Source organism: Chiloscyllium punctatum, chromosome 5, assembly GCF_047496795.1.
Source record: "Chiloscyllium punctatum isolate Juve2018m chromosome 5, sChiPun1.3, whole genome shotgun sequence".
NCBI classification, from domain to species: Eukaryota; Metazoa; Chordata; class Chondrichthyes; order Orectolobiformes; family Hemiscylliidae; genus Chiloscyllium; species Chiloscyllium punctatum.
This window is the reverse complement of record NC_092743.1, coordinates 71,453,211-71,478,139: the sequence shown is the minus strand read 5'-3', so window position 1 is coordinate 71,478,139 and position 24,929 is coordinate 71,453,211. Positions and strand designations below refer to the sequence as shown.

Sequence of the window (24,929 nt, the reverse complement as noted above, 5' to 3'; positions counted from 1 at the left end):
AAAACTTGAACACTTTCCCTACCTGCTCATACCTTACACATTTTCTCATTGGGAGGGATGGGGTTCAAGGGTGGTGGCTCGGGAAGTGGAAGACATGCGCTGAAGAGCATCGTTGACCATTTGGGAAGGGAAATTGCAATCTTGGAAGTTGGCCATCTGGGATCCTGGGAACAGATGCGGCAAAGGCGGAAGAATTGGGAATAAGTGATGGCATTTTTACAGGAGGTAGGGTGGGAGGAGTTGTAGTCTGTGGCTGTGGGAGTCAGTGGGCTTGTAGTAGATGTCTGTGGTTAGTCAGTCGCTGGAGATGGAGAGATCCAGGAGGGTGAGAGAGGTGTCCGAGATGGTCCAGGTGAATTTGAGGTCGGGGTGAAAGGTGTGAAGTTGGTTAACTGTTTTAACCTCCTCATGGGAGCACGAGGTAGTGCTGATACAATGTAGCGGAGGAACAGGTGGGGGGGGTGAGGGGGTGGCACTGGTGTAACTGCGGAAAATGAACTGTTCCATGTTCTCGACAAAGAGGCAGGCATAGCGGGGTCCCATGTGGGTGCCCATGGCTACCCCTGTGGTTTAAAGGAAGTGGGAGGATTGGAAGAAGTTATTGAGGGTGAGGACCAGTTCAGCCAAACTAATGAGGGTGTCAATGGAAGGGTACTGGTTGGGAAGGCGTGAGAGGATGAAACGCAGAGCTTGGAAGCCTTCGTCGTGGCAGATGGATGTGTGCAGGGATGGATGTTCATGGTGAAGATGAGGCTTTGGGGCCGAGAAATGAAACTCCTGAAGGAGGTGAAGGGTATGGGTGGTGTCCTGAACATAGGTGGAGAGTTCCTGAACTAAGAGTGACAGTATGGTGTCAAGGTAGGCAGAGATGAGTTCAGTGGGACAGGAGCAGGCTGAGACAATGGTCAACCGGGGAAGTCAGGTTTTGTGAATCTTCAGTAGTAGGTAGAATTAGGCGGTGCGGTGTTCATGAACAGAGAGGTTGGCGGCTGTGGATGGGAGGTCCCCAGAGGTGATGAAGTTGTGAATGGTCTGGATGATGATGGTTTGGTGATGGGAAGTGAGGTCATAGTCGAGAGAGCAGTAAGAGAAGGTGTCTGTGAGTTGTCACCTTGCTTCAGCAATGTAGAGGTCAGTACTACTGCCAAACTACCCCCCTTTTTCTGCAGGTTTGAAGGTGAGCTTTGGGTTGGAGTGGAGGGCTGCATGTTGAGGTCGGGAGGTTGGAGTGGGTGAGTGGGGTGGACAGGTTGAGGCAGTCGATGTCATGTTAGCAATGAAGTGACCAAGAGCAGGTAGCAGATCAGCACGGGGTGTCCAGGTGGATGGGGTGTGTAGGAGGTGATAGAAGGGGTCCTTGATTGATAAAGTAGGTGTGGACGCAGGGGCGGCGGAAGAAATATTCAAGGTTGCTTGGTCCACGTGGGATCTGTCATTTCTGTAGGCAGGCACTTAGGAAGGAGAAATGGCTGTGGTAGCAAATCTGCTTCAGGATGTGACTAAAAAGCTTCAGGGCAGAGGAAATGACCTGGGGGGTGCAGTGAGAGAGGGACTCGCTGAGATCCTTGTAGAGAGAGATGAGGTGAACATTTAGGCCATGTGGGATCAGTCAGTTCAATAGGCAGGCACTGACTAAGGAGATGTGGCTATGGTAGCAAGTCTGCTTGAGAACCCAGCTATGCCTGTCTCTTTGTCGGGTACGTGGCACAGTCCAACTTCTGCAGTTATACCAGCACCATACCCCACCCGTTCCTCCGCTACATCGATGACTATAACGGCGCTACCTCGTGCTCCCACGAGGAGGTTGAACAGTTCATCAACTTCACTAATATCTTTTACCCCAACCTCAAATTCACCTGAATCATTTCGGTCACCTCCCTCCTCTTCCTGCGCTTCTCCAACTCCGGCAACTGACTAACCACAGACGTTCATACAAGCCCAATAACTCCCACAGCTAGACTACACCTCCTTCCACCCTACTCCTGTAAAAAAAACGCCATTACTTATTCCCAATTCCTTCTCCTCCACCATATCTGTTCCCAGGATGTTCAATTCCACCTTTAAAATCTCAGATGGCCTCCTTCTACGATCGCAGTTTCCCTTCCCAGGTGGTCAACGATGCCCTCCAGTGCATCTTCTCCACTTCTTGCACCTCCCCTTCCCAAACCCCACCCGTCCAAATGCAACAAGGACAAAACCTCTCTGGTCCTCACCTTCCACCCCACCAACCTCTGCATACATCTCATCACCTTCCACCACCTACAAATGGACCCCACCACCAGATATATTTTTCCCTATCAGCCTTCTATGGAGACCATTCCCTCCGCGGCACCCTTGTCAGATCTATGCCCCCCACCAGCCCACGCCCCACTCCCAGCATCTTCTCCTGCCACAGCCGGAAGTGCAAAACCTGCGCCCACACCAGTCCCCTCACTTCCATCCAAGGCCCCAAAGGATCCTTCCACATCTGACAGAAATTTACCTGTATCGCCACCAATGTCATCTACTGTATCCATTGCACCAGGTGTGGTCACCTCTACATAGAGGAGCGAGGGCACCTATTAGATTAGATTAGATTACTTACAGTGTGAAAACAGGCCCTTCGGCCCAACAAGTCCACACCGCCCCGCCGAAGCGTAACCCACCCATACCCCTACATCTATATCTACCCCTTACCTAACACTACGGGCAATTTAACATGGCCAATTCACCTGACCTGCACATCTTTGGAGTGTGGGAGGAAACCGGAGCACCCGGAGGAAATCCACGCAGACACGGGGAGAACGTGCAAACTCCACACAGTCAGTCGCCTGAGGCGGGAATTGAACCCAGGTCTCTGGCGCTGTGAGGCAACAGTGCTAACCACTGTGCCACCGTGCCGCCCATTGCGGATCATATCAGAGAACATCTCTGGGACACCTGCACCAACCAACCCCACCGTCCCATGGCTGAACACTTCAACTCCCCCTCCTATTCTACCAAGGACGTGCAGGTCCTGGGCCTCCTCCATTGCCAAACCCTTACCATCCAACGACTGGAGAAAGAACATGTCATATTCCGCCTTGGGACACTGCAACCCTACGGCCTCAATGTGGATTTCACCAGTTTCCTCATTTTCCCTCCCCCCACATTACCCCAGTCCAAGCCTCCAACTCAGTACCACCCTTATGACCTGTCCATCACCTTTCCCATATATCCACTCCACCCTCCTCTCCGACCTATTAGCTTCTCCCTCTCCTTCATCTACCTATCACATTCTCAGCTACCTCCCCCCACCCCTCCTCCCATTTATCTCTCAGCATCCCAGCCCACAAGCCTCATTCCTGATGGAGGGCTCATGCCCAAAGCGTCGATTCTCCTGCTCCTCTGATGTTACCTGACCTGCTGTGCTTTTCCAGAAAGGCACTCTCGACTCTGAAATTGCATAGTACCCAAATCATTCATTTGGACACAGGGCACTCCATCACTGAATTTTCCTCTGCCCAATTTTAAATGCTATCCATTTTGGTCTCCAAACTTTATTCCATGCAAGTTAAGAAGCAGGACATTTTCCCTGTGCTACCAGTGGCAAAACTGAAATACAGTCATGATTCTGCCTTAGGACTGAAAAATGCCTTCCAAAGTGAGGTAGGAGATGGTTTTATTCTGGTCAGATATTTTTGACCCTAACTGAAATGGTGATTAGTGCTGTAATAAAGCAGTTTAGAGAAGTGTTGTTGTTGCTTGAAGATTGTCTTTACACAGAGACTAAATGTTTATTAATGTGGAAGCTTGGGCATAAAAGTAACTGTTGTCGTTTCACTTCCACATTTGTTGGTATTCACTGTGTATTTTTTCACAGAGGAGAAAGTTAATGTTGGTGATTGGTCATTTTTTTTCCATCTAATTTCAGGTGATTACATAGCCATTGGCTCAGATTGTGATGAACTTGGAGCTCAAATTGAGGAAAATATCCTTCTGAAGAAGTAATTGAAACCTTTACTATTTCAGCTGGTCAGAATTTGAACTTATATCAAGACAGTGTAATTCTGTATCGAACTTAGGGTAACTGATGTCTAAAACAGAGGTTCAGCAATGGGAAATAATAATGGAAGGGGGTTTTAAAATACTAAATTAGTGAGTTTACCTAATTGTCACTGCAGTGAATTTGTTTTTGTAATAATTGTTGATCTGTTGTAGGTTTGGTTCTTCAATTCCTCTCACCCAATGCAACCAAGATTGAGAACATTGTTTACAAAGAACACAGTCAAATTATTTTCTAAAATAACTTTTTATTTCCGAGTAAAATGTAACTTTACTGGTGTTTGCCATTTATGTCTGAAAAGACTATGTTGTCTTTTCTGAAAGGCAGCTTGCATTAAGAGAGTGCTGCCTGGACTTGAACAGTCTCAGACTTGAACTGTGTAACTCATCTTATCCAGTATATTCAACTAAGTGAAGTTCTTGTTTATCAGCACTGTAGATCTCACTACACTTGTTTAATATACTAAATACCAAAGACTACAAAACCTTAAGATTCTGCATTAGCTGATAATGGACGATTAAGAGTGGAGATGCCTGAGCATGCAGATTTTAAATGACTCCTAACTATTGAATCTGGTGATGTTATATTGTGCTTCAGTCATACCAAGTTTGATGATGGTCATCGTAAATATTGTTGAGTTGTGAGCATCCTTTTTCTGTGAATCCTTCTAAGAATTGAACCTATAAAATGTTATATAGATTGCCTCCACTCCTGAAAGGTGCGGGTAGTGTTAATGGTTTGGTTTGTTTTGCTTGTTTGTTAAAAGTCAAGATAGAGATTAATTCTTTTTATTTTGCTTTTCATAATAACTGGCAAGGTTTTAAATCCATTATTCACTATGGTTAAATTAACTAAATTGATCCTTCTGATGGTTAGTATTCTCTTCCTATTACACAAGAACTTATAATTACATATCAACCTGATAAGTTTGCGATACAAGAGCTTAGTGTACTGTTTGCTGGCCTGAGTTCCCCTTGAAGCATGTAATTCAAGATAATACTCAGATCTGCAAATGGTTGCATACTTCCCACTTTTAAGAAGTACATCCCTCCGCCGAAGTGCCATAAGTACCTGTGGAAAGCATCCCAAAGCAAACAAGCAATGTTTGGTACTTGGCTAACCAGGGACAAATATCTGGAGGCTGCTTGAAATGATGAATCCCTTTGCATCCAAACACTCAAACTATCTCTGCAGAAAATATGCCCACAAAACAGCAGCGCTTTCATAAATTATTTAAGGACAGCAGGCGCCTGCTTGAATATTAGCAGACAAAATCTGTTCATCCCCATCCGAACTGAATCCAAGAAGAGCCAAATTATTTATCTCATAAACGTGTATTGTTTGCTATCTAATGTGTATAGAATGCATGTTTAAGAGGATTCATTTAATTGTTATTCCAAGATTTTTTTTATGTTTATGGTCATGATAAAATATCACTATGTAATTAAAAAACTGTAATATTTGGACATTTGTAATTTAAAATTGGCTGAATGACCATCACTCTTTACAAAAGCATACTGATATTAAATTTATAATCTTACATACAAGTGACACTCTAAACACGGTTTTTAGTAAAACAAAGATGCATGAATTTCCTTAACCATTTTTGACGTGTGTACCAGGAATTTAAAAACACAGATATGAAATATAAAAACAGAGTGAGGAGCAGAATTGCAAATCTGAAAGATTCAAAAAACCCTAATCTGAGGAGGAATGTCCTGTGTGGAAATATTGCACCGGACAGATTAGCAAAAATGACTGCAGAGGTAAGCAAGGTTGTTTTTTTTTTGCTGTTTTTTTTAAATTCTTACATGGAACTTATCTTTTTCTGGCAAGACTAGCATTAATTACCATCCCTAATTGTCCTTGAAATGATAGCACCCTACAGCCATTGTAGAGGGCAGTTAAGAGTCAGCCACACTGCTGTGGTTCTGCAGTTGCATGTAGACTAGACATGGCAGTTTTCCTTTCCTGAAGGACATTAGTGACCCAATCAATAATTATTATATGGTTGTATTATATTTAAACTCCCAATTTTTTTATTGATTTCAAACTTCTCTGTCTGCTATGGTGGAATTCAAGCATGTGTTCCCAGAGCATAAGCCTGAGCCTTGGTTTATCAGTTCAGTAACATTACTGCAAATACACTGCTTCCCCATAAATTGGCATAGGGTTCCCAATCTTCTATGTTTTGGACAGAAGTCTACCAGAATGCTGGCCCTAATATTTTGAATATCAATTACAGGTCTGTTGGTGCATTCACACTGGGTCAGATTCTAGGACCTGAGCCCAAAACTCAAGGTGGACACTCCACTGAGAGATTGCAGTATTGTAATAGGTGCTGTCTTTTGGATTAGACATTAAAATGAGGCCCTATTTTGAAGAGCTTTTGAGTTACTCCGGACATCCTTGCCAAAGACTGTCCATCAATGAACATCAAGCAAATAGATTCTCTGGCTGCTATCATATTGCTGTATGTGGGAATTTACAGTGTGCAAGTTGACTTGCACATTACATTAATGATTACATTTTGAGTGTAAAGTGCTTTGGTACATACAGGTATTAAAAGTGCTGTACCAATGCAAGTCTTGTCTTTTTAGAGTGCTCAAATGTGCAAGAGTTTAGTAATACTTTAGTTATGGAAAATTCTGTTTGACCAGTCCTGTACTACTATGAGCAGACCTGGATTCCACTTCTTAGGCTCAGTATGTGTGTGTTGGAGGTATGTTTACTAGAATAATGTCGAAATTCAAAAAGTTATGAGGAGAAATTAAACAAACTGTGTTTGCATTTCTTGAAATTTAAAAAGTTGAGATGTGGTTTGACATAAGTTTTCAGTACTTGAAGGGGAACAGTAGACTGGAAGAAACCTTTTTCTCCTTATTAGGTCATCGAGGGCCAGGAAGCTGAGTCTAATGATAACAGAAATTATTGATTTAGTAAGTCTCACTGTGAAATTAGGAAGTGCTTCTATGTTCACAGGCTTGTAAAAGTTTGGAATTCACTTTACTCAAATCACATCTGAGATTGATGGATTTTTGATTAGCGTAGATGTTGAGAGTATGGAGTAAAGGCAGGTTATGTTGAATCATAATGAAGATAAAGTATGATCTTGTTGATTGATGCTGAGGCTGTTATATTTGTGACTGGTTGAAACACAGAATTGATTGTAGCCATGGGGTGGAATACTGAGCTCAACAGAAGTGTAAAACCAGGATGCAGCATGCTAATTATACAGCAAAGGCTTATTGCAATGAGAAAGATATGCCCAGATGATGCTTCTGCAATAATGTAAAAAGAAGAAGGGCAGTTGTTAAATTAATGAAATATTAATAAGACCATTAAGATGGTCTTTTAACTTTGTCTAAAAAAATTTGCTGAAATGTGTAAGCTAACCAGAATGTTAAAGTCAAACAGGAGACAATACTGATGTAATGAATACTGATAGAGATTGAGACAGCACAGTTACCTTGTTCGAACAGCTCTTCTTCAGCTCGTTTTTCACCTTAGTGCCTGACTTCTTTAAATCTTTGAACTACCCAAGAATAGCAGACCGAACTCAACATGGATCAGTTCTTGAGAGTTGTCATCCTGCATCTTGACTTCACTGGAGCCTTTGAAGTCATCCTTTTTATGTCCTTTTCATGGGTAGACATGGGTAATTATTAACAAGACCGTATTTGTCCTCCAGTGAATTCCCTTTTTAGGGTTTTAGTGATGATCTGTAGCTCAGGTTGTGGTTGAAGTAGTTGGTCGGTTTGCAGAGCTGGTTGATTTTCTTGCAAATGTTTCGTCTCCTGCCTCAGTAACATCTTCAAGTGCTGTGTAGCCTCCATGTGAGGTGCTTCATCCAGAGGCTACATAGGGAGATGAAAAGTTTGGAAGAAAGTCAGCCAGCTTGGCAATTTCCCTTTATTAAAGTGCCCAATATTCAGTTGAGTTCTTTATTGCACATGGGTTATAGGTGCTCTTTTCCTTGCTGTTTTTAGGTCCTCAAAGTATTTCTCTCTGATAATTCTGCATTGCTTTTCTGAATAGGATTACACGGGCACACCAGCTTTCAGACTTATTCAGTCAACAGCCCCATTGCTTGTTTCTGTCTGTCAGTTGTTTATGCTTTGATCTTCCTCAGTTAACTATTTTACCATAGAATGGATCACTATGTTTACAGTATTGTCTCCTATTTGACTTTAACATTCTGGTTAGCATACACATTTCAGTAAATATTTTTTAGACAAGTTAAATGATCGTCTTAATGCATCTTGTTAATATTTCATTTATTTAGCATCTGCCCTTGTTCTTTTTCCATTATTGCAGAAGAATCATCTCAGCATACACTTCTCATTGGTTATTGGTTCCTCTGTACCTCAGAGGTGTAAGATATCCAAATTTTTTGCAAGGTTTGTAGCTCAGGTTGAGGTTTAGGGTGTAGGTTTGCTCGCTGAGCTGTAGGTTTGATATCCAGACGTTTCATTACCTGGCTAGGTAACATCATCAGTGGTGACCGCCAAGTAAAGCGAAGCTGTTGTCTCCTGCTTTCTATTTATATCTTTCTCCTGGACGGGATTCCTGGGGTTTGTGGTGATGTCATTTCCTGTTTGTTTTCTGAGGGGTTGATAGATGGTATCTAGATTTATGTGTTTGTTTATGGCGTTGTGGTTGGAGTGCGAGGCCTCTAGGAATTCTCTGGCATGTCTTTGCTTAGCCTGTCTCAAGATAGATGTGTTGTCCCAGTCGAAGTGGTGGTTTTTTTCATCCGTGTGTAGGGCTACGAGGGAGAGGGGGTCATGTCTTTTTGTGGCTAGCCGGTGTTCGTGTATCCTGGTGGCTAACTTTCTTCCTGTTTGTCCTACGTAGTGTTTGTGGCAGTCCTTGCATGGAATTTTGTAGATGATGTTGGTTTTGTCCATGGGTTGTACTGGGTCTTTTAAGTTTGTTAGTTTTTGTTTGAGAGTCGTGGTGGGTTTGTGTGCTACTAGGATTCTGAGGGGTCTTAGTAGTCTGGCTGTCATTTCTGAAACTACTTTGATGTATGGTAAGGTGGTTAGGGTTTCTGGCTGTGTTTGGTCTGCTTGTCGTGGTTTGTTCTTGAGGAATCTGTGGACTGTATTTTTTGAGTATCCGTTCTTCTTGAATACGTTGTATAGGTGGTTCTCCTCTGTTTTCCGAAGTTCGTCTGTGCTGCAGTGTGTGGTGGCTCGTTGGAATAGTGTTCTGATACAGCTTCGTTTGTGTGTGTTGGGATGGTTGCTGGTGTAGTTAAGTATTTGGTCAATGTTTGTCAATTTTCTGTATACGCAGGTTTGTAGTTCTCTGTTGTCCTTTCTTTCGACTGTGACGTCCAGGAATGCAAGTTTGTTGTCGGTTTCTTCCTCCTTGGTGAACTTTATGCCTGCGAGGGTGTTGTTGATGATGTTAAATGTCTCTTCTATCTTGTTTCGTTTTGTGATGACAAAGGTGTCATCTACGTAGCGGACCCAGATTTTTGGTTTGGTGTTTGGTAGGGCTGTTTGTTCTAGCCTTTGCATTACTGCTTCTGCTATGAATCCCCTCAGAAAACGAACAGGAAATGACATCACCACAAACCCCAGGAACCCCATCCAGGACAAACATATAAATAGAAAGCAGGAGACGACAGCTTCGCTTCACTTGGAGGTCGCCACTGATGATGTTACCTGGCCAGGTAATGAAACGTCTGGATATCAAACCTACAGCTCAGCGAGCAAACCTACACCCTAGATATCCAAATATTCATGGCTCATTTCATCCTCTACCTTTCTCCAAGTTATATATATCCTCAATATATCTTACATAATCTCTCTTTTCTAATTTCTGACAATGTTTGTTTGACTTCATTTTCTATGTTCCAAATTAACAAAGGTCCTGCAAGTTCTTTCACTGCCTACTTGGACGAAAGTGTTCCTGTATGTGCAGATCATACACGTGGAGTATCCTCACTGATGCAGGGTGCTACAAAACCACATTGTCTGGGTCCTGCTGGTTCCGCAGTTATTTAGATCGTTGCTTCCTTACTACTTTTCAAATTGATGGATCCTGGCCTTGGAACTTCCAGAGCAACTGATGGAGTGAGAGAGAGACTGAAACTAAAAGAGAGGGGCATGCATGATGGGAAGCGAGGCTGGGGTAAAAGGGGAGGGAAAAATAGTAGAGGCATTATCCTCTATCTTTCAATCCTCATTGGATAAGAGTACTACTGGAAAATTTGTATCATGTTCAAACACTTCTCATAAAAAGGAGAGGGATAAACCATGAAAGTACAGATGTACACCTCTGATGTACAGGGGATCCAATAACCAATGAGAAATGTATGCCCAGATGTAATTAGCACCTCTGAGAAAGTTACTGGAAACATTTATCAGAGACAAAATGAGCTTTTCTTTAGAGGAAATGTGTTAGTTAAGGCAACAAATGTAGATTTATTAAAGATAAATTTGTCTGACTAACTGAATTGAATTATTTGAGGTATCAGAAAGTTGATCAAGGTAGTAAAGTAGATGATCACGTGTAGCTTTATGGAAGATACTCAGGTCAGCAAATGTTATTTAGATGATGGAAACCCATACAACTAAGAGGAAAGTAGTGGTATAGATGCATAATAAGCTTGGTTAGAGGAAGCGAAGAGCTTGTTTGCAGCTGTGTTCCCTGAAGCTCAGTATTAAATTCATTACTCTTTGCAATTTTTGAAGACTGAAATATGGGTATTGGAAATAGCATTTTAGAGTTTGTAGATGATGTGAAACTTGGTGACAAGAATAATTATAGTCTACAGAGTGACATTGACAGAATAGTGAAATGGGCAGAAGCATTGTGAGTGATGCATATGCAAGAACTAACCAGGAAAGACAATAAGGTATGATTTTTATTAATATAGGTGCACAGAGTCCTTTTGTGTTCATTTATGCAAATACTTGGCAAAGTAGGGCAAGTTGATAAGTTGGTTTAAGGACAAGTGAGATATTTTAGTTCACAAATAAAGGAAAAGGACATTAAAGCAAATTAATCATTCAAAATCCTTTACAGATTACTGGTTAGACCTCCACTGAAGTATTATGAACAAGTCTGGACACCACATATCAGAGAATACAGGTTTAGAAAGGGTACAAAACAGTTTATCAAGATTAGAATGAATGGCAGTTGAGGATAGGTTAGATAAAGTAGGACTGTTAAACTTGTAACAAAGCTGAAAGGTGACCTAACGGGGTTTACAAGAAAATGGCATATTTTTAACGAGTAGGTGCTACAATATTGATCCTTTGGCAAGTGGATCATTTATGAGAGGTCAAAGATACAAAGTTTTTATCAAACGTTCTGTTATGCAATGAAAATTTCAAAATCTAGAGCATTGTACTTAAAAATCTGGTAGATGCTTAGTGTGTAAATAATTTTAAAAGGTAATTGATAGATACTTGTTGAGAGGTTGCAGCATTCCGGGCATTATGAGACTGCTCTTCTAAAAAGCAAGTACATGCACAGTAGGATGAATGGTCCCCTTCCACAATAAGTTTCCATGTTTCTTTTACAATAATTAAGGTCAGCCTATCTGTTAGTCCTTTGGAAAATGAACTACAACTAGGGTAATAGAGTATTTTCGGTTAAATTGTTGGTGATCTTCACAATTATCACTAGCTGCTGAAAGTATCACGTTTTTGCTTTGATGTTTGAAGGTGAAAAATGAAATCTGAATATATCAAGTGTGGTGAAGGGTGCACAATTTTATATTTATGAATACTTTTGGACTTTGTATTATATTGATGCAGGTGGGTGTTCCTTACAGCTCTAAAGTGTTTTCTTTTTAAAAACAGCAAAATCGGAGAGTCCTTCCAGAAAAGTGACCTGACCTAGTCAAAGAGTAAACCCTGTGGTGTCAGTGGAAAAATTGTTGTGTTTAGGACAGGTATCGTAAATCTGAAACATCATTAACTTTTTTTTTCAGTTCAGAGCAATCTAGGTTAGCAACTCTTATTTAAATGAAAATTCAGTTCAGAGTGAGATTTTCCATTCAGAAAGCACGAGTGTTGAGTTTTGAGGCCATTTTAGTTTCTCTCCTACGAGGAGTTCAGGGATAAGTTAATTGATAAGTTTCACAAATTAAACCTTTTGAAGCAGGAGAGTTTGATGAGAACTGAGATGGTTTAGGCTGTTCTGATTTACGGAAAAGTCCATATTGGCAGTTTGGAAAGGATTCATTGATTTTCCTGCAGTCACCAGCAAGATACTTGTTGAGGATAACTAGTCAATTAAGTAGAACCTGAAGGAGTTGTGGTAGAGGATGTAATTTCTCTAGACTTGAGTCTCTGTAACAGATAGTATTGGGAAATGGACTGAAAAATAGTTTTACTGTGCATTGTAAGGTTCTAAATGTATATATTTAGATAGCATGGTTTTTATTTCTTTGTGTCATAAACTTTTATTCTGTTGGCAAAGAAAATCTGCAGTCTTTGAGTATGTCTCAGTGGCTGACCACCATGTTAACTAAGTAAACAAAAAAAAAGTTATCAACCAGATTTTAAGCTGGGATCTGACTTGTCCAGTAGCCTTACAAGCTGGGATCATCTCACAAGTTTTATATTACAACTTTTGCAGTCCGGAAGATTGATGCATATTTCTTTGATCTGAGTGGACAGTGGGTCTTATAAGTATGTGAGAGTTAAAGGACATTGCATTGAAGCTACGACTAAATAATGCATGGATGTCTTCAAGTTTTAATCTGTGACAAATACGTTCAATGGTTTTTCAAATTCTGGTTTAAAGATGGTGATTACATTTTGGACAAAATTGAAATAGTTTGCATGTGCTTTGCACCTTATGTTTTAAAAATGTTTTAGAAATATTCTAAGGAATTTAACAAACCTAGGAACTGAACTTCAGCAATTCAATTATGAGTGACTGGAACACTGTTCTTTACTTTTTGTGACTATTACTTTGTAATGATATAAATGCCCAAATATTTTAATATATAAAGTATGTTGGTCAGGACACTTGAATAGTGCAGTAGATCTTTTAATACCTATCTGAATCACCAGAAATGGCTAATAAGACTTAGCTTTAATATTTCAACTGAAACAGTGCCTCTAATGAGAAAATACTGGAAGTGTCAAGCTGTAACCAAATCTAGAGCTTTCTACTTGGTCGCAAGCGTGCTATCAATTAAAGCCTGCAGATATTTAAGTTGCTTATAAATAAGCCTAAACTTTCATCTTTTCAGGAGCTATATCTGAGTACTTTTGTCAGTTTGATGCATATTTAATTTGCAGATTCTTTAGCCAACAATGTAGCTCAACATTTTAAGTAATTAATCTGCTGACTCTCCATCTGTTGTGCAATTATTGATCTAACCTGAGTACTTTATACACTATCTCAGGAAATGGCTAGTGATGAGCTTAAAGAAATGCGAAAAGCCTTGACCAAGGAAGCCATTCGAGAACATCAAATGGCTAAGACTGGTGGTACTGAAACTGACTTATTCACATGTGGCAAATGTAAGAAGAAGAACTGTACCTATACACAGGTAAGAACTGCAAGTTGATGAATTGTTTGAAGAAGGGATTTGTTGCATAGAGCTGGGTCGGGAGTTTGTACGTAAGCCTACTTAGTTATTCATATCATATGGCATAGAAGTAGAACCTTCAGTCCAACTTGGCCATGCTGACCAGGTTTCCCAAACTGAACTTGTGTCATTTGTCTTAGGTTGGCCAATATCCCTCTAAGTCTTTTCTATTCCTTTGACTGTCCAAAGGTGTCTTAAATGTTATAATTGTACTCCTCTTTACCACTTCCTTGGAAGTTCATTCCATAGATGCATCACCCTCTTGAAGAAGTTGTCCCTTTTGAATCTTTCCCCTCTAACATCATTTTAAAGCTTTCTGCACACTCAGTTTAATAACATCCTTTTTTTAACAAGGCGACCACAACTGTACATAGTACTCCAAAAATGGCCTCACCAAAGTCTTGTACAACCACAACATGACCTCCCAACTCCTATACTCAGTGCTCTGACCAATGAAAGCAAGCGTGCCAAAAGCCGCCTTCACCACCTTGTCGACTTGTTGCAAATTGCAACACCTCACATTTATCTAAATTAAACTCTATCTGTCACTTCTTGGCCCATTTGTTCTACCGATCAAGAGCTCATTGTACTCTTAGATAACGTCCGAAACTATCCATCATACCATCAATCTTGGTGTCATCCGCAAACTTCCATTAGTCCCGGCCCCCCGCCCATGAAACCACAACCTTCTGCTCCCACCATTCAATCCAATTTTGTATCTAATTTGCTAGTTTTCCCTGGATCCTTACTAACCACTTTCCCATGTGAAACCTTGTCAAAGGCCTTGCTAAAGTCCATGTTGACAATGTCTATTTCTCTGCCTTCATATTTGTTCTTGGTCACCTCTTCAAAAAAAAAGTTTCCCATGCACAAAGGTATGTTAACTTTCCCAGTCCCTTGCCTTTCCAAATACATGTAAATCTTGTCCTTTAGAATCCTCTGCAACAACTTACCAATCGCTGATGTAAGGTTCACTAGTCTATGTGGTAAATGTAAGAAGAAGAACTGCACCTATACACAAGGAATGCACAACAAGTTGATGTTTGAAGAAGGGGTTGGTTGCATGGAACTGGTGTGGGAATTTGTCCAGAAGCCAACTCCCTGGCTTTTCCTTGCAGCCCTTCTTCAATAAAATGGCACATTAGCCACCCTCCAGTCTTCAGGCACCTGACCTGTGGCTGTCAGTAAGATAAATATCTCTGCAATTTATTTTATAGCTTCCTATAATGCCCTGGCATACACATGATCAGGTCCTGGGATTAATCTACCTTCATGTGGTTTAAGACCTCCAACACCACTTTTATGAAGTGGACTCTTTTCAAGGCATCATGATTTATTTCCCCAAGTTCCCTAGTTTATATGTCTATCTCCACTTCTAGTTAAAAATATGATTTGGAGATCACACAACACCGGGTTATAGTCCAACAGGTTGAATCGGAAGCACACTAGCTTTCAGAGCGTCGCTCCTTCATCAGGGGATAGTGGAGGGATAAATCCTAACACACAGAATTTATAGCAAAAATTTACAGTGTGATGTAACTTAAAATTATATATTGAAAAATTGATTGTCTGTTGAGTCTTTCATCTGTTTGAATACCATGATAGTTTCACTTCTTTCATGTGTAAATCACAAAACTTTTTTTTAAAAGTTGCATTCTCAGGTTAGCTGTTAACAATGGGTATTAACAATAGCTGTTAAAAATATGTTTTATAACTGAGCAGGCATCCTATGAAAACATGTGGATAATTGACCATCTGGATGGATTGTAGCCATGTATTTTAAAAGATTCTAGGGCAGAGATAAGGGCAGGAAGTAATTTATGTGAAAAATTCTACTTCAGAGAACTGGTGGATAGTTAAAGAAATCCCCTTATTGAGTAGGAGGTCAAAATACATCTGAGAATTATAGCTTAATCAGCTTATTATTAGTGATAAGAAATATAATTGAACCCATTTAAGAGAGCAGATAAATGTTCCAACACTCTTCTCAATCTATCTCACTGCCAAAAAGCTCCCTCCTCAAGCAGGGAGCTAACTTGCAGAACCTGTGGGAAATTATTCTGTCTCCGCCGCCTTCAAGCCAAAACTAAACTCACCCCAACCAGTGTCATCGAGCTGTAGTGTGCAGATGATGATGCTTGTGTATATGTACAGGCTCCACGGACATACTCCAGACCATCATTAGCACCTTTACAGTGGCATATGAGAGCATGGGTCTCACCCTGAACATCTGCAAGACAAGTCCTTCATCAACCTGGCCAGGAATTGTGGACCAGAGCCCCTAATCATCATGGTCTACGGGGAGACCTCAGAATATTGACCACTTCCAATATCTTGGAGGTGTCCTGTCAGTCAAAGTAGCTATTAATGAAGAGGTCCAGCAATGCCTCCAGGGTGCTTGTGCAGCCTTGAGCTACCTGAGGGAAAGGGTGTTTGAGAGCATCAGATCCAACACCATGATCATGGTTTACAGAGATGTGATGCTCCTATGTGGCTCTGAGACATGGATTGTCACAGCAGAGACCTCAAGGCATTGGAGCAGTACCATCAACACTGCCTGCGCAAGATCCTGTAAATCCACTGGGAAGAAAGACATACCAACACTACCATCTTTGATCAGGCCAACATACCCAGCATCAACGCACTGGCCACCCTTGATCGGCTACGATGGGAACATTGTACCCATGGCTGACATGACACTCCCCGAGTAGGTGCTTTACTCCCGGCTTTGAAATGGCAGACAAATCCCACATGCACAGAGGTAGCACTTCAGTAGTACCCTCAAAACCTCACTGGCGAAGTGCAACATTCCTACCAACACCTGGAAATCACTGTCCCAAGACTGTCTGTCTAAAGTGGAGGAGGAGCATCCTGGAAGGCCCTTTGAGACTTGTTGTCAGGAAAAAATGGAACCCAGGTGAAAATTGCAAAAGGAGCGTAATGCTGCATTAATGCCCCACCCACCCTTTCCTGTGACCACCACCTGCCTCAAGTGTAAAGAAACCTGCGGTAGGTGTATCAGTCTGTACAGCCCTGTGCAAACTCGCCTGAGTGAAAGAGTGTCATCCTCATCTGTGAGAGACCACTGATGATGCGACATAAGAAATAAAACAATGAATAATTAGCATGGAATATAGATGGAAAAATATAATTTGATCAACCTTACTACATTTTTTTGGGTAATAGAGTAGACAGTAGTGATACAGCAAAGTTTATTTTAACTGGCACCTTATCAGAAAGCACTCTTGATAATGTTTGCTGGTTTATATCCCTCAAATACCATGATCTAACATGATGTCTGAGTATTTAGGCAGTAAATGAAGTATATATTCCTGTATTCGGCTTCTATCACTTACTGTGTTTTTACGTTGATGTTTTGAGGGATGTTATTGTCTCTCAAAGCTTAGTTTAGTCAGGTTGTACTATCATTTTGCAGCAACAGCAGGAACATTCAGCGTGAGGACTGGGGGTTGTCATGAGGATAAATTTCTCTATAAAAGGACTTACCTAGAGAGTCAGCAGCCTCCATTTTGCAGCAGTAGCGGGAGTAGTGAGAGCAAAGAGCTGAGTGGGAGCAATCCAATTATGCTCTGGGAATGTGAGTGAACTGATAGGTTTGACCACTGCTGAAATTTGAGACACTACATGTCTCCCAAATGCCCCCCCCTCCTCAAACCAATAAAAAACTATGGTGTGTTGATAAGGTTTTTCGATTACGTTTTTATCATGCAATTGATAAAACATTTTCTTTTTTCATTTATTTATTATTTGACATAATATTTGGACTAAATTAAGCTTAAGAGTCAAAATGGCAGGAGAGCTCAGGTGTGTTATGCTGGTCTTGCTCAATGTGGGAGTTCAGGGTCGTGGCTGGTGTCCCTGCCTCCTTCACATGCCGGAAGTGTGTCCAGCTGCAGCTCTTGTTAGATGGCATGATGGCTCTTGAGCTGTGGATAAACTCACTTTACAGCATCCGTGATGCTGAGGAGGTCGTGGATAGCATATTTAGTGAATTGGGATTGCTGAGGGAGAAAGAGCAGGAAGGTAGTGCAGGGGACTGCGGTCATCTCCCTCCAGAAAAGTATACTGATTTGGATATTGCTGGGGGAGATGACTCACCAGGGGAAGGAAGCAGTAGCCAGGTTAATGGCACTGTGGCTGGCTCTGCTGTATAGAAGGGCGGGAAAAAGAGTGGAAGGGCTCTCGTCATAGGGGATTCAATTGTAAGGGGAGTAGATAGGCGGTTCAATGGTTGAAAACTAGACTCCTGAATAATATGTTGCCTCCCAGGTGCACAGGTCAGGGTTGCCTAAGATTGGCTGCAGAACATTCTGAAGGGCGGGTGAACAGCCAGTTGTTGTGGTGCATATAAGCACCTATGATTATAGGTTAAAAAAAACCAGATGAGGTCCTACGAGCAGATTTTAGGGATTTAGGAGCCAAGTTTAAAAAGTAGGACCTCATAGGTAGAAATCCCTGGATTGATGCCAGTGCTACGCGCTAGTCAGAGTAAAAATGAAAGAATAGGCAGGATGAATACGTGGCTTAAGAGATGGGACAAGAGGGAAGGGTTCAGATTTTTGGGACATTGGGACTATTACAAATTGGATGGTCCATACAGAAATTGCCTCGACTGTAACCAATGTCCTAGGTGGTGTTTTTGTTAACTCCGTTGAAGGTTTAAACTAATGTGGCAGTGGGATAGGAATCAAATGAGGAGGTTAGTGGACAGTGAGGTAGTAACTAAAGCTTGTAAGGAACTAGATAATGAAGTCAGCATGACCAAGAAGAAGAGCAGGCAGGGAGCAGATGATGAAATCAAAGGCACTGGTGGTCTGAGGTGCATTTGTTTTAATGTGAGAAGTGTAGTAGGTAAAGCAGATGAACTTAGGGCTTGGATTAGTACCTGGGAGTAAGATGTTATTGCTTGGTTGAGGGAAGGGCAAGATTGGCAATTAAATATCTCTGGATATAGATGCTTTACATAGGACAGACAGGGAGGTAAAAGGCATTACTGGTCAGGGAGGATATCACAGCTGTGCTGAAGAAGGGCACTATGGAAGACTCGCAGTGACACAATATGGGCAAAGCTCAGAAATAGGAAGGGTGCGGTAACAATGTTGGTGATATACTACAGGCCTTCCAACAGTGAGCATGAGATAGAGGTACAAATATGTAAACTGTTTATGGAAAGATGTAGGAGCAACTGGGTGGTGTTAGGAGATTTTAATTTTCCCAACATTGACTGGGGTTCACTTAGTGTTAGAGGTCTAGATGGAGCAGCATTTGTAAGGAGCATCCAGGTTTTATAGAGCAGTATGTAAATAGCTCAACTTGGCAAGGGGCCATACTGGACTTGGTGTTGGGGAATGAGCCCAGCCAGGTGGTTGAAGTTTCAGTAGGGGATTGCTTTAATAATAGTGATCACAATTCCGTAAGTTTTAGAATACTCATGGATAAAGATGAGAGTGGTCCTAAAGGAAGAATGCTAAATTGGAGGAAGGCCAACTATAGCAAAATATGGCAGGAGCAGGGGAATGTAGATTGGGATCAGTTGTTTGAAGATAAATCCATATTTGATATGTAGAAGGCTTTTAAAGAGATGTTGATTAGAGTTCAGGACAGACATGTCCCACCACTATTAAAATTATGAATGAAGTATACCAGGCGGTTGTTTGCGAAAGACCTAGGCAGTTGGGGTGGTACTGCTGCCTCACCTGGGTTCGATTCCTGCCTTGGGCAACTGTGCGGAGTTTGCATGTACTCCCTATGTCTGCGTGGGTTTCCTCCAGGTGCTCTACTTTCCTCCCACAATCCAAAGATGTGCAGATAGGTGAATTGGCCATACTAAATTGCCCACAGTTATAGTTGCATTAGTCAGGGGTAAATGTAGGGGAATGGGTCTGGATGGGTTACTCTTCGGACTGTTGATGTGGACTTGTTGGGCTGAAGAGCCTGTTTCCATACTGTATGAAATCTCCTTTAATCTAATCTAAAATGAGGGATAGAAATGTCAAGATTAGGTAACCTTGAATGACGGGTAAATTTGTGAGAATAGCTAAAAGGAAAAAGGAAGCGTACTTAAGGTCCAGGCGACTGAAAACAAACAAAGCTTTGGAAGAATATCGGGAAAGTAGGATCAATCTGAAACGAGGAATTAAGAGGAGTCTTGCAATATCATTAGCAAACAAGGTTAAGGAAAATCCCAAAGCTTTTTATTTGTTTATATGGAGCAAGAGGGGAACTAGGGAAAGGGTTGGCCCACTCAAGGATGAGGGCGGAAAGATATGTATGGAGTCGGAGAAAATGGATGAGATACTTAATGAGTACTTTGTGTCAATATTCACCGAGGAGAGGAACATGACTGATGTTGAGGTTAGGCATAGATGTTTAATTACTCAAGGTTAAGTTGGCATAAGGAGGGGGTAAGTGTTGGGTGTTCTAAAGGGCATTAAGGTGGACAAGTCCTCAGGTCCAGATGGGATCTATTCCAGGTTACTGAGGGAAGCTAGAGAGGAAATAGCTGAGGTCTTAACAGATATCGTTGCAGCATCCTTGAACACGGTGAGGTCCAGGAAGACTGGAGAATTGCTAATGTTGTCCCCTTATTTAAGAAGGGCAGCAGGGATAACCCTGGCAATTATAGACCGGAGAGCCTGATGCCAGTGCTAGGGAAGCTGCTGGGCAATATACTGAAGATTAGGATCTATTTATATTTCGGAAAAAATGGGCTTATCAGTGGTTGGCAACATGGTTTTGTGCAGGGAAGGTCATGTCTTGCAAACTTAATAGAATTCTTTGAGGAAGTGACAAAGTTGATGTCAAATACATGGACTACAGTAAAGCATTTGATAAGGTTCCCCATGGTAGGCTGATGGAGAAAGTGAAGTCCAGGGTGTACTAGCTAGATGGATAGAGAACTGGCTGGGCAGCAGGAGACAGTAGTAGTGGAAGAGAGTTTCTCAAAATGGAGAACTGTGACCAGTGGTGTTCAACAGGGATCTGTGTTGGGACCATTGTTGTTGGTGATTTACATAAATGATCTGGAGGAAGGTATAGGTGGTCTGATTAGCAAGTTTGCAGATGACACTAAGATCGGTGGAGTAGTAAATAGTGAAGGGGACTGTCAGAGAATGCAGCAGAATATCGATTGGAGAGTTGGGCAGAGAAATGGCAGATGGAGTTCAATCTGGGCAAATGCGAGGTGCTGAATTTTAGAAGATCCAATTCAAAAGTAAACTATACAGTAAATGGAAAAGCCCTGGGGAAAGTTGATATACAGAGCAATCTGGGTGTTCAGGTCCTTTGTACCCTGAACGTGACAATGCAGGCCGATAGAGTGGTCAAGAAGGCATATGGCATGTTTTCCTTCATCTGACGGTGTTGAGTATAAGGGTTGGCAGATCATGTTATAATTATACAGGACTTTGGGTCAGCCACATTTGGAATACTGCATACAGTTCTGGCTGCCACATTACCAAAAGGATGTGGATGCTTTGGAGAGGTTGCAGACTAGGTTCACCAGCATATTGCCTGGTATGGAGGCGCTAGCCATGAAGAGTGGTTGAATAGATTAAGATTATTTTCATTAGAAAGATGAGAGCGAACCTGATTTGAAGTCTACAAAATAATGAGAGATATAGACAGGTGGGTAGCAAGAAGCTTTTTCCCAGAGTGGGGGATTCAATTACTCGGGGTCACGAATTCAAGGTGAGAGGGAAAATAGTTTAAGGGAGATATGAGTGGAAAGTTCTTTGCGCAGAGGGTGGTGGGTGCCTGGAACGCCTTACCAGCAGAGTTGGAAGAGGCAGGCATGAATGGACAGGAAGTGGAGGGATACAGATCCTTCGAAAATAGGCAATAGGTTTAGGTAGAGGATCTGGATCAGTGTAGGCTTGGAGGGGCTGTTCCTGTATAGGTGCCTGTTAACAAAAGGTTTTCTATACAAAAGATGTAATTTATCTGGATTTTCAGAAGACCTTTGATCAGCTGGTCTCTTAATAGACTAATAAATATGGTCAGAGAATGTAGAGTCAGTGTCAATGCACCTCGTTTCCTGACTGAAAGAAGAGTGGCAGGAGGTGATGTTTCACAAAGTTTAGTGCTGAAAAAACTACTGTGCACAATTTATATGAATAGTTTGGACTTTGGAACGAAAAACACAATTTCTGAGTCTGCGAATGGCACCACATCTGAAGGATAGTTATTACTGAGGAGGACTGCAGCAAATTCCGTGAGGACATCAATAAATTTGCGGAATGGGCAAACAACTGGTAAAGAAAGTTTAAGCACAGACAAACATGAGGTAGTACGTTTTGTTAGGAAGAATAACAAAGTTAGACTTGCACCATCTAAATAATATCTAGGTGGAGTAGAAGAGCAAAGGGATTTCTGAATGTACAAACAGCATTCATACAACATTAGGCAGCAGGTTACCAAGGCAATAAGAAAAGCAAACCCAGTAGTAGGCTTTAAATACAGATTAATATAGATTTGATAGAGGAGTTTAACGCCTGCATTGAACCTTGTTTAGATTGCATTCAACAGATTATGAGCTGGTCTGGTCACCAGGTTATTAAAAGGACATTGCAGCATTGGAGAGGTTCGAATGAAGATTTCCAAGGATGATATCTGAAAACAATTGCCAGATCGGGTCTCTTCTGTCTATCAAAAAGAAGATGTAACCCAACAGGCCTTAGAAATTCTGAAAGATGTTAATACTTCTACTTCCTTTTGTAAGACCTTAACCAGATCTTACAAACTGTGTAATTATCCAAAATGAATTTTAAACGTCCAAAATGAAATTTAGAAGAAATGTTTGCACCTCTGGAGTATTAAGAATGAGGAACTCACTATTGTAGAAGAAATAGCAAAATGCATCAATGTGTTTCAGCAGAAATAAAAATTCTCAGGAAGAAGTCAGTGCATGGTTTCAATGTTAGATCTCAAGAAGAGATTGAAGCACATGCTCCTGGTGCATAACTATCATTAGGAAATTTGGATGGAGGGTTTGTTTCTGTGCCGTGTATCCCATTGTGATTCTGTAACTTGAATGTGAGGATGACAATAATTTTACTGAATGTTGTCTTCTGAGAACTTGATCACTTGATTACAGTCTGAGTCCTGTTTACAGATAAAAACAAAATGTTACAGGATGCTGGGAATCTGAAACAAGCACAAAGAATGCTGGAGGAACTATATCTATGAAAAGAAGTAACATTAACGTTTTGAATCTGTTTAGAACTGTTCCTTTAGAGGCTCTATTTCCCTGAAGAATACTGTTCACTATATAAGATCGTGAGAACTAGGAACAGGAATAGATAATTCATACCCTCTAGCCTGTTCCACCATCTGGTACAATCATGGCTGATCTCAACTTGGCTTCTACTCCACCTTTCTGTCCATTCTCCATCACTCTTCAACCCATTGCTAATATAAAATCTATCAATCTCCATAAATGTACTCAATGTCCCAGCATCCACTACACTCAGGAATAGTAAATTCCACAGATTTATGACCCTTTTGAGAGAAGTAATTTATATTAATCTCTTTTAAATCTGCTAGGCCTAATCCTAAACTACCATTCTAGATTGCCCCACATCAGTGAACATTCTTTCCATGTCTAATTTGTCAATCCCCTTTAGCATCTTTTATACCTCCATTAAATATCTTCTCATTCTTCTAAATTCCAGAGGTTTCAACTTAAACTGCTCATTCCCTCTTCATAAGACAAGCCTCTCACCTTGGGAATCAATCTAGTGAACCTCCTGAACTGCCTTCAATTCAACTACATGCCTCCTAAGTAAGAGGGACAAAATCGTACACTGTATTCCAGGTGCAGTCTCACTAATGCCGAGACAGTTGCAGCACCATTTCCCAACTTTTATACTCTCTCTATTTCTTTAGGAATAAATGCCAAAATTCTACCTGCCTGCCTTATTACCTACTGTAGTCAAAGATGATACTGGAAAAGCACAGCTGGTCAGGCAGCATCCAAGCAGCAGCAGAATCGATGTTTTGGGCAGAAGCCCTTCTTAAGGAATGGGGTGGGGGTGGGGGATAGAGAAGGGGGTTGAGAGATAAATAGAAGGATGGGGACTGGGGATTGGGTAGCAGGGAAGTTGATAGGTAGATGGAGGTGATTAGGTAGATGAAGGTGGGGGGGTGATGGTGATAGGTTGGAGGGGAGGGTGGGGCGGATAGGTGGAAAGGAAGATGGACAGGTAGGACAGTTCAAGAGGGCCGTGCCAAGTTGGAGGGTTGGATCTGGGATGAGATGGAGGAAGGGAGATGAAGAAACTGGTGAAATTGATGTTGTTACTGTATGGTTGGAGGGTGCCAAGGCAGAAGATAAGGCATTCTTCCTCCAGTTGGGTGGCTTTGATTTGGCAGTGGAAGCGGCCCAGGACTTGCAAATCCTTGGCGGAGTGGGAGGCGGAATTGAAGTGGTCGGCGGTGAGGTTGTTTGATGCGTGTGCTCCAGAGATGTTCCCTGAAATGTTTCACGAATTGGTCCTGTCTCCCTAGTGTAGAGGAGACCACATCGAGAACAACAGACGCAGTAGATGAGGTGTTTGGATGTGCAGGAAGATCTGCCGGAAGTGCAAGGATCCTTCGGGGCTTTGAGCAGGGGGGAGGGTGGAGGTATGGGGCACAGGTTTTACACCTCTTGCGGTGGCAAGGGAAGGTGCTGGGCATGGAGAGACGGTGATCAGAGGTCCAGGGAGATGAAGGAGGTGTCCAAGATGGTCCAGGTGAATTTGACGTTGGGGTGGAAGGTGTTGGTAAAGTTGATGAGCTGTTCACCCTCCTTGAGGCAGCACCGATACAGTCATCAATGTAGCAGAGGAACAGGTGGGGGTGGTGCCGGTGTAACTGTGGAAGTTGGACTGTTCCACATATCCAACAAACAGGCAGGCATGGCTGGGTCCCATATGGATGCCCTCGCTACCCCCTTTGGTTTGGAGGAAGTGGGGGGATTGGAAGGAGAAATTGTTGAGGATGAGAAGCAGCTCAACCAGGTGGATAAGGCTGTTGGTGGAATGGTAGTGGTTGGTTCGATGTGAGAGGAAGAAATGGAGAACTTGGAGACCTTAGTCATGTCGTACAAGGACTGGATGTCCATGGTGAAGATGAGGCGTTGGGGGCTAGGGAAACGTAAATCTTGGAGGAAGTAAAGGTGGTGTCCCAAACATAGGTGGGGAGTTCCTGGACTAAGGGGGACAAGACGGTGTCAAGGTATGCAGAGGTGAGTTCAGTGGGACAGGTGCAGGCTGAGACAATGGGTCGACCGGGGCAGTCAGGTTTGTGAATCTTCGGAAGGAGATAGAATTGGGC

At 41.9% G+C, this 24,929-nt stretch overlaps 1 protein-coding gene across 1 annotated transcript in view; it reads left to right on the top strand.

Annotated features, from left to right (window-relative positions):
* Nucleotides 1–24,929, top strand: part of tcea1 (transcription elongation factor A (SII), 1) — a 79,734-nt gene that overhangs the window by 51,466 nt on the left and 3,339 nt on the right. The window contains exons 6-8 of the mRNA XM_072570543.1: nt 3,893–3,949; nt 5,636–5,790; nt 13,407–13,553. Coding sequence (XP_072426644.1) covers nt 3,893–3,949; nt 5,636–5,790; nt 13,407–13,553 — 359 coding nt within the window. The remainder of the gene's footprint in view (nt 1–3,892; nt 3,950–5,635; nt 5,791–13,406; nt 13,554–24,929) is intronic.